The sequence below is a fragment of the Nothobranchius furzeri genome, chromosome 1 (assembly GCF_043380555.1).
Source record: "Nothobranchius furzeri strain GRZ-AD chromosome 1, NfurGRZ-RIMD1, whole genome shotgun sequence".
Classification (NCBI taxonomy): domain Eukaryota; kingdom Metazoa; phylum Chordata; class Actinopteri; order Cyprinodontiformes; family Nothobranchiidae; genus Nothobranchius; species Nothobranchius furzeri.
The window spans coordinates 107,389,326-107,404,696 of NC_091741.1; the positions used below are offsets into that span (position 1 = coordinate 107,389,326).

General features: G+C 44.6%; 1 protein-coding gene across 1 annotated transcript in view; it reads left to right on the forward strand.

The window, feature by feature from the left end:
* Nucleotides 1-7,967: 7,967 nt before the first annotated feature.
* dnd1 (DND microRNA-mediated repression inhibitor 1) overlaps nucleotides 7,968-15,371 on the forward strand; it is a 66,730-nt gene continuing 59,326 nt past the window's right edge. Inside the window, exon 1 of the mRNA XM_054738900.2 lies at nucleotides 7,968-8,073. Within this exon, the coding sequence (XP_054594875.1) occupies nucleotides 8,062-8,073 (12 nt within the window). The 5' untranslated portion in view covers nucleotides 7,968-8,061. The remainder of the gene's footprint in view (nucleotides 8,074-15,371) is intronic.

A 15,371-nucleotide genomic window follows, 5' to 3' on the forward strand; every position in this document is an offset into this window, starting at 1 on the left:
CATATGCACTTCGTGCCTTACCAGTCAGCAGAGCTACAGACGGAGAGCCCATTCCCCTCTTGGCCACCTACAGACTTGAGCCATCCTTTCAAAAGTAGTCAGAAAATGTTCAATATCATCCTCTGGTGATAACGGCAACAACTTTGGCTCTCTGTGGAAGATTGACTCTCTGTGATGTCTGTCCTGGTCAGCATTACTGGTTCTTTCCTCATTCTCTTGCTGGTCAGCAGGGGGGGCAGAAACTTCTTCTTGATCAGGAGGTCGTTGGATAACTTGATGCACCAAAGACTGGATTTCGCTGAATTGGTGCTGCATGTCCTTCCATCTCCAGTCTTGTCTTGCTGCTTCCTTTTCCAGATACTGCTCTGTAGTTGTTTGAGACTTTGCAAGAACCCTCACCAGCTCTGCCAATTCCTCCAACTTCTCCTCAGTGGTGCCCCTTCTTGCAGCTCCCTGATCAGCAGATGCACTTGAGTCCACCTCAGGCTCTTCACATTGCACTGGCTGCGCTTTCCTTGTTTGCATCTTTGTGGTCATCCTCAGCACTTCACGCAGGCAAAACTTCTGACACCAATTGTGGCGCCGAGGCACTTGTCAGAATGACCCTCATGCGCTCCGGAGGAAAGTAATACTGAGGAGGCCGTTGTCCAGTGCAGACCCAAGTGTACTTTATTTACATTTAACAAAATTAAAATCCAGGCAGCACAAATCCATGCCTGCCGCTCCATCCAACACTCAACTCTCTCCAACAAACACAGAGCTGTATTTATAACAGGTGTGCCTAATTGGATTAATCCTAAAACTCAGACACAGGTAAATACAAAGATACAATCTTCCAATACTCTTAAATTATACTTAAATCATCATCTCTAAGATCTCATTAAATTATTTCAATACAAAAATAGAAACATCCTTAATCAATCCTAAAAACATTCAGTGAAACTAATCTGCATTCCTGGAGCAATTTCACAGGTCACCCCTCCCATTCCTACTGAATGGAATGCTCCAGAACCTTCTTTAGGTGCTCCAGCTCCCCGGGGACTCTTTTAGCTGGAACACTTGCAGAAGCACAAGGGAAACAGGTAAGTACAAACATTCATTTATTTACCACTTTAAATCTTCTATATTCATACTAACTCTTCTTACAGGTCCAAACGCTTCCCCCTTTCAAATAAACATTAAAACAATCATTGAGTCTGGTTTCATTTATCCTTCAGTCATAGAAAAACCTGTGTAATGGACTTGCTACATTACAACCCTGTTCCTTTACTCGTTATTATTTACGAGATGTGTCTTCAGGATCCATCACTCGTTCAGTGCTTGGACCTCAGCAGGCTGAGTGAACGCATTATGGCACCTCATCAGCCCTGCTTGAATGAATTTCATCCTCTTGTGGATGATATTTTTTAGTGGTGGCCCCACTCTTCTCTCTGGCTGCCTCAGCCTTTTAAGCCCTGGGCTGAGGCTGAGCTACACCCACTAAAAGGAGACATGTTGGGTGTGTCCATTGGTTGTGTTAACCAGTGTGGCGTAAACCCATCCAGCTGCGCATTATTCCAATAGCAGCTCGCTTAAGGGCTAAGACTAGACGAAATAGAACGTTGGTTACGTATTGTAACCCCAGATTCTATGAGTCTAGTCGCAGCCCTTAAGCCACTTGGCCACACTGGTTCTGTTAGGACTAAGAGCCATCGGAGGCGAACAGTGGAGTCGCTCCACTTATATAACCCACAAGGGGTGCCCACGTGGTGGGCGTACATTTAAGCTCTTCATGATTGGCTGATGCTGAGATCACCCTTCCAATAGCAGCTCGCTTAAGGGCTGCGACTAGACTCATAGAATCTGGGGTTACAATACGTAACCAACGTTTTAACCTCTTCATTGCTCCAGGGGTTAGGAGATGAGGTCTGGGAGCAGGGAGAAGCCATCATGTCAACGCTGGTGAACTGGAGATTGAGTTTGGAGTTTGGAGATTTGAGTTTGGGCGTGATTCTGTGACATCACTACAAATAACACAGCAGGGCCAATCAGAAGATGTTATTGAAGGGGAGGGTAACACATGACTTGACCAATCGGTGGACAGTGGGCGTGTTGGGCCAGGTCAGCCTGAAGCAGTACCCCTCGGGAAGAGGGCCGAGAATGAGCCTTGGTTGGCCCGGGAAAATTCCAGGCCACCCAGATATGTAAACAACCTACGCTGCCTGGCCCAGGCCGACCCGGTACAGGTGGGAATGGGGCTTAATTAATGAATATTTAATTACAATGTATTTTATTTTACTGCATTCATTTTTATCTGTAGCCATTTCTAAATTTAAAGATTGTCTGAGTAAACCTGAACAGGTCACCTGCTTGTGTGTAATCAAATGTCTCCATAGAAGCTTTCTGAGCTGAAGAGGATATGAGATTCTGGACTGTTCTTCAGACAGGCTCATGGATGCGTCGCAGTGTTGGAGACAGGAACAAGCGCTATTCAGCCAAAGATTCATAATCAGGGAACATTTTTTAAGTGACAAGTCTCTGAGAGACCGGGTTTAGAATCTTCCTGCATGGTCCTGGTACTGCTCCAAGCCCCCGATCTATTTTCAGCTTGCTGTCCACCTTACGCATGCGCTGACAGTGAGCTGCGCTGAGCTCAGTGTCCATCTCAGATGTTCTGATGGAAATCTTTTCCTGATTGGTGTAGCTACCTCTACAATGTGCATAACGATTAAAATGTCAGCGCATCTGCAGGCTTGAGATTTCTCCGTCAAAATAAATATGGGAAACATTTGGTCAGTGCGAACCCTGTCATTTAACCATTTTATGATACTAGGTATCATAAAATAACACTCATGGGCTACTTCACAACTGTAGCTACATTTCTACCAGCATTATGAAGATCAATAAGCAGATAAAAGGTTAAATCTAAACATTTCATTACAAAAAGTCAACTAATAAAATTCTGCACTGATAACATTATATTTTCAGCTAAATAAATATTTATTGTACGTATAAATAATGCTGGAATGAAGCTGAATCATTTAGTAAACAGTTGAGTGTTCAAATAAAAACCAGTGTGACTTTAATCTGTCCCTCCTCATGTCACCATCTACAGAAACAGCCGTCTGGGACACCTGACCAACCAGGTGGATTTTATTTGTGACGTTTCCATAACTTTATAAAAGCTGCTGATGAAGATGATCAGATCATCTCCTCCTTTCGGTTCTAGCTCTCCCGTCGCGGTTCGCTCCGTTTCTTTCAGTGACGCTGCAAAGCTGGTCAAATCAAAATCAAATCACTTTTATTGTCACGTCACATGTGCAGGTACACTGGTACAGTACAAGCGAGTGAAATTCTTGTGTGCGAGCTTCACAGCAACAGAGTTGTGCAAAAATACAGTAACGTAAAAACAAGCAAAATATAAAAATGGCTAATCTAAGTAATAATATATATAGTATGTAAGGTTTATACATTACTAAATGTGTGTGCTAATTATTTTATTTTTTATTTTTCTACGTGTGTGCATGTGAGTGTGTGTATAATGCGTATATACATATTTTACAAATGAATAAAGTAAACAATAAAATAAGAGATATAAAATATACAGAGGTTGGTATGTGCAAACAGTGGCATTAATGTACAGTATGGAGCGTGTAATGTTGGAGTTTCAGTAGTGAGGGTGAGGTGTCTGTGAAGTGTTCAGCAGTCTGATGGCCTGATGGAAAAAGCTGTCTCTCAGTCTGCTGGTTCTGGACCGGATGCTGCAGAACCTCCTTCCTGATGGAAGTAGTCTGAACAGTTTATGGCTGGGGTGACTTGAGTCCTTGATGATCCTCCCCGCTTTCCTCAGGCACCGCTTCCTGTAGATGTCCTGGAGGGAGGGAAGCTCACCTCCAATAATCCTTTCTGCACACCGCACCACTCTCTGGAGAGCTTTGCGGTTGTAAACGGTGCTGTTGCCATACCAGGTGGAGATGCATCCAGTGAGGATGCTCTCAATGGCACAGCGATAGAAGGTCCTGAGGATGCGGCAGCTCATGCCAAATCTTTTCAGGCTCCTGAGAAAGAAGAGGCGCCCGTGTGCACTGATCACGTAAGATCCTCAGCCAGATGAACTCCAAGGAAACGGAAGCTGCTCACCCTCTCCACAGCGTCGCCGTTGATGGTGATGGGGGTGTAACTGTCCCTGAGACAGTTAAAATAAAGTTGTTTATTTCAAATATTTCTGTGATAGAGAGATGCTTAATTTGGTTCATTTAATTACTAGATAAGATGATAAAAGTGTAACATTGATTTAAAAACATGTCTAAAATATGTGATTACAAAATATGGGTTTGTTAAATATGTAACGTGCTGTAAAGTTTGTATGAGGTAGAGTTTGTAATGGTCACATGATCAGAGTTTGTTTGACAGCGCTACCATAGCAACCATAGCATGGATACGTGGCTACTCGACGTTAATGTCATTCTGCATGTGGTCCAAGAGGCGCACACGGTATGGTTTCATGTATAATGTTTGTATAATGTTGCATATGTGTTCTACACTGGTAATGAGAGGACATTTTTGTGATTTATTATTGCGCATTTTCTTTCTGTTCTGCTTGCTCGAGACTGTTTATGGACAATGATATGAGAGACTGATAAGTTAAAACAGTTATGGTGTAAACTTTGTGTTTCTTCAGTTTTCACGGTGTCTGAAGACAATAAGAGAGAGAGAGAGAGAGAGAGCAAAATAAACATCCGAAGACATCAGTATGATGCGTGGCCATTCTTTGTTGGACCCCTGTAGTTACAGGGGGTGTGTATTCCTCTGCACCTCCGGAAGTCCATTATCAACTCCTTTGTCTTTGTGACGTTGAGGGTGAGATGGTTGTCCTGACACCAGTGGGTCAGGGCGCTGATCTCCTCCCTGTAGGCCGTCTCATCATCGTTGGTGATGAGACCCACCACTGTGGTGTCGTCCGCATACTTCACAATGATGTTGGAGTTTCTAGTGGCCGTGCAGTCGTAGGTGTAGAGTGAGTACAGGAGAGGGCTCAGCGCACACCCCTGTGGAGCACCACTGTTCAGTGTGACGGGGGATGAGGTGGTGCTGCCCAGTCTGACCACCTGGCGTCTGTCAGACAGAAAGTTAAGGATCCAACTGCAGAGGGAGCTGCTCAGTTCTAGATCCTGCAGTTTCCTGTCCAGCTTCGAGGGAACAATGGTGTTGAATGCTGAGCTGTAATCTACAAACAGCATTCTCACATACGTGTCCCTCTTCTCCAGGTGTGACAGGGCAGCATGGAGTGTCAGGGCTATGGCATCATCAGTGGACCTGTTGTGGCGGTATGCAAACTGTAGAGGGTCCAGTGAATCGGGTAGTGCAGAGCCGATGAAGTCCCTGACCAACTTCTCGAAGCATTTGCTCATGATGGGGGTCAGGGCTACAGGTCGCCAGTCATTCAATGAGTAGATGGTGGAGGATTTGGGTACAGGGACAATGGTGGCCATTTTGAAGCAGGCTGGGACTACAGACAGAGAGAGGGAAAGGTTGAAGATGTGTGTAAACACTCCAGCCAGCTGAGCCGCGCATGACCTGAGGACGTGGCCGGGAATCCCGTCCAGACCAGTAGCTTTGCGTGCGTTCACCCTCCTGAAGCACCTCCGCACATCCTGTTCATACACAGTGTGCACGCTGACGTCATCCTCGGTGGGCTCACTGTCCGGTCTCATGGAGTTCGCTGTGTCGAATCTGGCGTAGAATGCGTTTAGATCCTCACACAGAGAGGCCGTGGTCTGCGGTGTTCTGGTTTCCCCTCTAAAGTCTGTGATTGTGTTTAGTCCCTGCCACATACTCCGGGGGTTGTCAAACTGTTGCTCCACCCTGTCTCTGTACTCAACGTTTGGCTGCTTTGATCGTCTTCCGGAGTTGATAATGTGCGTGTTTGTAGTCTGATGTGTTCGCGGAGGCAAAGGCGGTGCTCCGCGCCGCCAGCGCCGTTCGCACACCTCCATTAATCCAGGGTTTTTGATTTGGGAAGGATTTAAGGTTTCTGGATGGGACAACATCTTCCACGCATTTCCTGATAAATCCGCAGACTGAGTCTGTGTACTCATCAATGTCTCTAGCAGCTGCGTGAAACATTTCCCAGTCCACGCAATCAAAACAGTCCCGCAGCGTAGACTCTGATTGGTCTGACCAACGATGCACCACCCTCAGGGTTGGAGCTTCCCGTTCCAGCTTCTGCCTGTAGGCAGGTACAAGCAGGATGGAGCGGTGATCTGATTGGCCGAATGGGGCGCGGGGAAGGGCTTTGTACGCATCCCGGAAAGAGGTGTAGCAGTGGTCGAGTAGCCGGTCTCCACGTGTATTGAAATGGATGTGTTGGTGTAGTTTTGGTGAGACTTTCTTCAGGTTACCCTTATTAAAGTCCCCGGTCGTAATAAACGCCGCCTCTGGGTGTACGGTTTCCTCATTGCTTATCGCGCTGTACAGTTCTCTGAGTGCTCGGTCAGTGTCGGCTTGTGGGGGAATGTAAACAGCAGTAACAATCACCCCTGTGAATTCTCTCGGTAGCCAGAATGGCCAGCACTTAATCATCAGGTACTCCAGGTCCAGAGAGCAGAAGGATTTGACCGGGTGCACGTTCGCATAATCACACCAGCTGTTGTTGATCATGAAACACACACCACCACCTCTGCTTTTACCAGTAAGCTCCTGTGACCTATCCGCACGGTGCACGGAGAACCCCGGTAGTTGTACTGTGGTGTCCGGTGGTGTCCGGTACTTTGTCCGATAGCCAGGTTTCTATGAGGCAGATTGCGCAGCAGTCCCACATCTCTCGCTGGAATGAGATCCGAGCCCGAAGCTTGCACAGCTTGTTCTCCAGGGACTGCACATTAGCCAGTAGTAAACTGGGTAATGGTGGTCTGTTAGTGCGCCGTCTCAGTCGAACCAGAACGCCAGATCTTCTCCCTCTGCGTCGGCATTTGCGGCCTCCACGTGCCCATAACAAATGCGTCTCAGGTGAGATGAATGGGGGATCTGCAAACGGCGGGTCCGTGATGAAAAACCTGAACTCCGGGAAGCAATGAGAAAATCCGTCTTTTATGTCCAGTAAGGTTTGTCGGTCGTACACAAGGAGACATGTGCTACTCGTGAAAAAATAAAGAAAAAGAAAAAGTAGTAAACACAAAAAACAGCTGTTGCTTGGTGGAGCTCGCGACGAGGCAGCCATACTCGGCGCCATCTTGCAGTTTGGTTTCCTTCTAATAGTGATTTTTGGAGTAACATGAATTACATCATGTAATACCTCGTTGGAAAGCAGGTTTTATGTACTTTTATAAACTGTTTGAATTATTTTTATTCAATTAGTAATTCAGAAGTTATGACCCGGAGAATCTAGAGAAAAACATCCGTGATTCTTTGTGAGTTTCTTCAACACTTCAGGAGACGTCTCTCTCATGTCTCATTTTCTGTCCCAGCTACCTGACTCTGCTCCACACACACTAGCCACAGACTCAAACGCACGTAAACAAAAGCTCTGATATTAAAATCTATCCAGACTGGCGTGAAGCAGGCAGAAAAAAAACTTACAGTTAGATGAACGCAGACTCCTGTCCGCAGGGAAAACACCGGTCTGTCGTCTCCATGGCTACAAGGTAGAGCGACAGCAAGGACACCCAATCACACGTTATTATGATGCGGCAGAGCCAATCAGTGAGCTTGTAGGCGGGTCTAAGGGAAAATAGCCTTCAGCTTGAGGCGGCTGCCTCTGCATGGTCCTAGTGCCCGATTTGTATCACAGTATAACAGTTTTGTATGGTAAAATCTGACGAACGACCGGAAAAAGGGCACTTTGGGCACTTTGGACAAAAGAGGCAGGGTCTCACCCCCCCCCCCCCCCCCGCACGTGCCTGTTCCTAATAATCCTTTAGGTGAGTATACAACGATATAAAAACGTTCGTGATTAAATGTTAAAACGGCTTTCCATACAGTTTGTGATTAAATGTTAAAACGGCATTCCATACATTGCACCCCTGTTTTTTACCTACCTGTTGCGTCTGAGTTGCTAGCGGATGGCCAGCTGAGAGCGCAGACATGGAGAGGAAGGTAAGAAAGCTTGTGTGTCGATTGTGGGGTGTTTTTCTGCCACCGTATCCTTTCAGCGAGTCTCCAGGAAAACGTGACGCCAACAGTTGGTTGTTCGTTAAAGGAGACATTATAGAAACTTCTCGCTGTTGCACCAAACAGATAAATGATTCAGCCCGAAATTTTCCGGGTTTTTTTGGCCTAATTTGTCGTAATTTTGGTTTTAATTTTCTAACAGAACATTGAAAGAGTGGTTCAATGCAGCGTTTATGTTTAACTGTCCAGCACACCTTGCGAAACAAAATAATTTACAGGGGTCTGCGGGGGGTGGGGGTGGGTCGCTCCTCCGAAAGGGTGCTGTATAGGATTGGGACAATATTCAGCGTAACTAACTTGTACCAAGTTTTGTAACTTCAAACATGTTTCATTACAGGTAACTTTAGATTCGTAACCTGTAACTTTAGTTTTCTAACTTGTAATTCTCAATTCGTACTTCTATTTCTTTTTTGTAACAGGAACGTTGTATTTTGTATACGTATTTTTTATTTTGTACATTTACTACTCATTTTGGAACATCAAACATTCATTCAGAAACATGAAACTTTTGTTTTGTAACTAGCAGACTTCCAAATTGAAAAAAAAATCAAGGTACAAGTTTGAAATCAAAACTCTCAAAACACACATTTCATTCTACAGGTACAAACCTCAAGTCTACAGTGTGTTACGAATCTTTTTGTCTCGATTCTAGCGCATCCTAGCGTCAGTGAGAGGAACTTGGGTGGAACCAATGAGCGCACGAGTCTTAGCTACCAATCACGTTTCTCGAATTCCTGTCCGATCATTGGGAGAGGAGGGCAGGGTTTTCAATAATACCTAGCTGCAGACCCTCTCCAAACACGACCCCCGGCCAAACACGCCCCCATGTCCCTGTTGAGCTATCTCCCCCATACAGAAATAGTAGTAATGTAATTAAAGAGACAGGACTCCAGGTTTAAATATGAATGTATGGATTTTTTTTCTTGCATACACACTTTATGGCCATCCCCAGTGAGATTATAAAACACAGATACCACCAACAAATAATCAGTTGCCAGACAATAGGCACAATGCTTACTTAAGTTAGCAGGTGAGTAATGTATGTGCAAGTGTTTATTTAAAATGCAATAAAATTAAATATCAGAAAAAGTAATTTGTGGTAATCGTTTTAATTAACCCCTTAAGCCCACTAGCCTCCATTTTTGGGAGCACGCCTCCTACAGCAACATTTAACTTTCAACCATTTGTTATTACAGGCACCAACAGTAGGTCTAAGTTCATACGAGTGAGTAGTTAATATTTATGTTACTATTTATGATTTTTTTATTGCTTCTTTACAGTGAAAAGCTGCTGATGTGTAATTTTAGGCATATTTACATGTGTATATATGCATTCCATATTTTCTGTTAACAGGTATAATTGCTGGCCCTTTGACACAAAATGTATTGATTTAGAAATTACTAAAATATTATGCATTAAGTATACAATTCACAAGACTAGTAAACTGATATTGACCATGCACTAATCTGTAAAGAATGTACTGTAAACACAAAAGCAAAAAAGTTTGGCTTTAGAAAAAAAGTTCAGACAAATGAAACAACCAGCAACAGCTTTTATTGCCCTTATAAAAAACCTTCGGAAAAAAATGTCCACACAATGAGATGAGTCCAGAGCTTTTCTGAATTTCTCCGAGTATATGAGCAGTTCCATGGCATAGGACATCAGCTGCCTCTCACTAATGAGACAAATAGCAATTAGTAAAAATGACATTTACACCTAGAGGCTGTCATAAACAATGTGAAAACAATACATATAGGCATTAGCACTGTTCTTGTGTTTGTAGAATACCTCCGGGCTACGACATTGCCGTCATGAGTTTGCTGCTTATGCATGAGGAGTCATAAACGGTCAATTAAATAGCCTATTGTTACGTTTATTTTGGCCAAAAGGCTTGCATTAGAGCCCTGCACGGGCCTAAAATCTGAGCCCGTGTCCGACCCGGCCCGAGGGGGTGGAGCCCCAGCCCGACCCGGCCAGAAATGGTTTTCAGGATTCTCTGGCCCGACCCGAGCCCGACTTTTTTTTCAACCAACTAAATGAAAACAAAGTGCGTCAATCCTGACCAATGTGTTAAAAGACGTGCAGGATCCGATCAATTTGTTTTTCCCTCGTTTACTGTCCCGGAGAAGACGGCGCACTGGCTCTGGTGGTAATCAAGTTAAATTTTATCTCTTTCCAACAATTTTCACAAGAAAACAAAACAGTCAAAAGCAGGGCATGTGTTGACCGGATAGTTTCCGTATTTGACTGTTTATTTTGACGGAGAAAGAATAGAAAGAATTACCCCGACGCATGCAGACGAACTGACATTTTATTCGTTACACACAGCGCAGATGTTGCTAAATCACTCAAGAAAAGATTCCCATCTGAACATCTGAGCTGCTCAGCGCAGCTCACTGTCAGCGCATATGTGCATAGCGAGCTAAAGATGTGGAGAGGGGTTTGGAGCGCATCCCAGAACCATAGCGCATGCGGGAAGGTTCCTCCCACTGAAGCGAGTGTTTTCCAAACCCCGTCGCTCAGAGAGACTTGTCACTTAGAAAATGTTCCCTGATTATGAAACTTTGGCTGAATAGTGCTTGTTCCTGTCTCCAATGTGGCAACACATCCAGGAGGAGAATCCCAGAATCTCTTCAGCTCAGGAAGCGCCTATATGATTACGCACAAGCGTGACGCGTCAACCCGGTCTCACAGTAAGACTGGGTTGGACCTGTTCAGGTTTAAGCTGACAATCTTTACATAGAATTGACTTACAGATATAAAATTAATTCAGTAAAATATAAAGCATTTTATTTAAACATCCATTCATTATTTTACAAGCACAGAGAGCCGCATCAGATGGATGGAAGAGCCGTGGGTTCTGACATGTTTTCTCCAGGACCAGAGAGGACGCAAACTCGATACATCTCTTTTATTGTGAGGTAATAATTTCTCCGAGTTTTGCGGTTGCGGGCGGGAGTAGACATGCATGCTGCAGGTGCGGGCGGGAGTGTAACACACACGTTGCAGTTGCAGGCTGTAATTGACAGAAATTCAGCGGGAGCGGGCAGGAACGGGATGAAGAAAACAGTCCCGTGCAGGGCTCTACTGCTGCGTTTGTGTTTCAACTTTTTTCAAATGAATTCGATTAAAAATAAAGGCGCCCGGCCCGGCCCGTGTCCGAGGTAATTACACAGTCTTTGGCCCGAAGCCCAGCCCGAGGGCCGTCGGGCCGGGCCGACCCGAGGGCCTAGGGCTTCAGTGCAGGGCTCTAGCTTGCATGTAGCCCATTAAAAATTATATTAAAAAAATTTGCGTCCATGACGTCTTCCCCCACTGCCAATAATGCTTAATTTTATATAAAAGTGTTTCAAAAAAAAATTACGAATGTGCTATCTATCAAACTATGTCTTAAATGTTCAAATTTCTTGTACAAAATCTTCGCAAGTTGTAAAAATATAAATCTGTCTTTACCTGAACCGTCATTTCTATCTGTTGCAACACGCATGCGAGTTCTCGTCTTCGTATGTGCACGCGTGTTTTGTACATAGGGCACGGGGGCGTGTTTGGCCGGGGGCGTGTTTGGCCGGGGCTGCGTCTGCAGCTAGACCTTACTATTAAAATTGAGTCAAACCCAGAAGTACCAACAATTGCAGTTCCACCCTCATCCACTGGGGGCTGGTATCAGAAGCGAGCAAATCCTCATTGACTCCCATGTTAAAAATACCAATTTCACAGCAGAAATAAACATGTTTACAGCCTGGTACCAAAACATGTTTTTTGTTTAAATGATCTAGTTTACACTCATGACAACTCTGAGGGGGGTGAATTTTTTTCTCACTCTTCTGTTTAAGTGTATTAAAAGCCTAAAATTCTTTATAATTAATGAGCATCAGACCCACGTGACCGCAGAGCTAGCTCCGTGGAAAGGCCTCAGTCTGAGCCTCGGTCTGGCTTGGAAACTGCTCCGGGATTTTGAGTCTCTGTGTTTGTGTATTCCTTTTTGGATATTATTTGTGCTATTGTTGGACAAAATGACTTGCTGTGGCATTAATTGCACTAATAGAGCGTCCAAGGAGTCTCCAGTTCATTTTTTTCGGTAAGTAAAATTATGGTAAATGGCCTGTATTTGATATAGCGCCTTCTAGAGTCCTAGAACCACCCAAGGCGCTTTACAACACAATCAGTCATTCACCCATTCACACACACATTCACACACTGGTGGGGATGAGCTACAATGTAGCCACAGCTGCCCTGGGGCGCACTGACAGAGGCGAGGCTGCCGAGCACTGGCGCCACCAGTCCCTCCGACCACCACCAGCAGGCAACGTGGGTTAAGTGTCTTGCCCAAGGACACAACGACAGCGACAGACTGAGCGGGACTCGAACCAGCAACCTTCCGATTACGGGGCGAGCACTTAACTCCTGTGCCACCATTGCCCCAATTATATTTATGTATTTTAGGTCACTGCCGAGCTGAGCTTAGATTTTAACATGTACTGTTTAACCATGAAATTTAAATGTAATAGGGTAAAACCCAGTGCATTTAACATAATGCTGCACTTTAGAAAATGGGTTGAAATATAACATGTTGGTGGAGCTGGGTTCTGACTATCGGCATATGGAGCTCTCAGGAGACTGATGTTTTCCACCCGGAATGCCGGCTCCTTCTCCCCGCAGCCCGGTCCATCTCTGGCTGATCGCGGCTCCTGTTAGCTGCGCGGGCTGACGGCTGGTTCTCCCAGCAGCTCGGCGTATCTGTCTGATCGCGGCTTCTGTGTGCTGTGCGGCTGGTCTCGGAGACCTCTGTGTTCCACCCGGTTTTACCCAGCGGTCAGCCCGGCGTATCTCTGACTCAGAAGCTCTGGTGTTGTGCACAGTTAACTCCGGTTGTAGCTAGGTTGCTACCTCCGTTAGCTTAGCTCCCACCTCCGCATTAGCTTTGGGTTAGCTTCAGGTTAGCTTGTAGCTAGTTTGACCGGGTGTCGTCAGTCGATCCCAGCCTTACAGCCCCACCCTCAGCTCCTCCTCTCTTCCCTTTGTTGGAAGTGTCTGGGCTTGATGGAACCTGTGACGCGGTCAAAATGGCGGTGGTGTCCACCTCCCATTTGGCCTCAAAAAAGTGATATTGGAGCCTATGGAAATTAATTGTCCAGTATATATGTCGATGGTCGCCTCCCGTGTGTCAGGTAATAAAAGCGACAGCGACAAATTTCGCTGATCGCAGTCGTTTGTCGCCTCCCGTGTGTTAAGCCCATTACTCCGTTTTTGAGTGGCTCGGGGGTCTGCGGTGTGGGACAGCAAATCATCCCATGTCACTCCTCCGAAAGGGAGCTGGTGTAGTCAGAAGTTCTGTGTCCATGAACGGGTTGTCCCCAGAGGCGGAGCTAGCCTAAATGGCACCTTGTGCGAGAACCCCCTGTGACCCCCCCCCCCCCCCCCCACACACACACACACACACACGCACAAGAAAAAAAATTACACATAAAACTTTGTTTCAAATTGCGTGGAGTGTATTATATATAACAAAGTTCTTGTATTGCAAGATTTAAGCCCCACATACACACTGCACTGAAACTTTTCAAATATATACATTTAGAAACAAATAAAATAACATGTTTTGTTTATGTATTGGTTGATGCTAAAAAAAGAAAACAAAAATAGCCGCATATGTTGCACATATCAAGCTCCGCCCCAGGTTATCCCCCAGAACACCACTGGGCCGTTTCATTAGCGAGCGACACATGTAGAAGCGGACAGGGCCGTTTCAAAGCATTTGGGGCCCAAGACAAGATGGACTTTGAGGTTCCCCCTAGGGCTGGGTGATATGGCAAAAATAGAATATCACGATTTTTCCAATATTTTTTCACGATTTCGATTTTATCACGATTTTTTATCCATGAATAGCATAACTTCAATTGCGTATTAAAGAAGAGAAACATTGAATAAATAAACATTTATTCATATTAGGGATAATCAGCACAGTGCTAACACACTTATATTTTAAACTCACACCAGAGATGATAAAAGCCCTGAGAGAAACAATTACAAAAATCAGTTTTTCTCGTTTTTCAAGTAACTTAACATAAATTAAAATCGTAAACATATTTAAAGTGCAAACATGTCAATTGCAAACTTATTGTGCAAACATTAACTTGTTCAAAATACTATGTAGCTCCCAGTTGCTCATGTAGTGGATAGTTAAGCTCAAATACGGCTCTGATGTGCGGCTGGACCAGCTTGTGGTAGCAAATAACTGCGCATTCTGAATATTTTCTGCAACAAGTCTCTAAATAAAGTAAAATTTTCCAGTGCAGATTGGAGACAACCCATGGAAGCACTGATTTGATCTCATTTCAGAGAAAAATAGAACAGGTTAGATGCACCTAATAAATAAAATTACTAACAAACTCAGGAATCTTTCTTTGCTTCACTGGTGTTCTGGTGCTGAAAATATCACTAATGTGGATCAAAGGAGATACACAGATGAATGCACCTCTTATTATTTGGAAACTACATTTACTGCAGCTGGCAGAGGCAGAGATTGTTTCTATTGATACACGGATTTACAGAATCATTTTAAATGTTAACCCTTAGATGCATGAATTATGAAATCTTCAACCATGATTTTTTTAACATTTTTTTTCATTCGTCTTTAGGTGTGAATAAAACAAATTTCAACAAATGTTTTTTTTTGTAAAATTTTATAATTTACAAATAATTTATTACATGTCCACTTCAGTGGGCAGCGTGCATTCTGAGCATGAAATATGTTGGCTTGGCTTACTGAAGTCCAAATGGAGGGGCTCAAATGCAATAAAGTCTTCAACAGCTGTGCTTAATAGCAAAAACAAATAAATAACAATTTTGAGTACCTGTCCACTGTAGTGACCATTATGCATCAAAGGGTTAATAGGGGAAGACTGCAGGAGGGAGCGGTAAAATACAGGGGTCCCTAGCAAAAACAAGAAACTACGAGTCTGATGAAACCCGCTGGTTTTCCTTCAGGCAGTCATGGGGCAGCTCCAACGACCCAGTGACCGAGCTCAGTCCGGTACCGACACCGGCTCGGCAGAGGGTGGACGAGCCGAGGCGACGTCGTGCTCTGCTTAAGAAGAAGTGTTATTTTCCTGCTTCAGAAGAAGCGTCCAACGTGTTTTTACGCTTTCTCCGAGACATGTTACGTCACTAAGTTGTTAGCGCCGCGCGCTAAGGAAACCCTGCGTTCCTCTTCGGAACAAAAA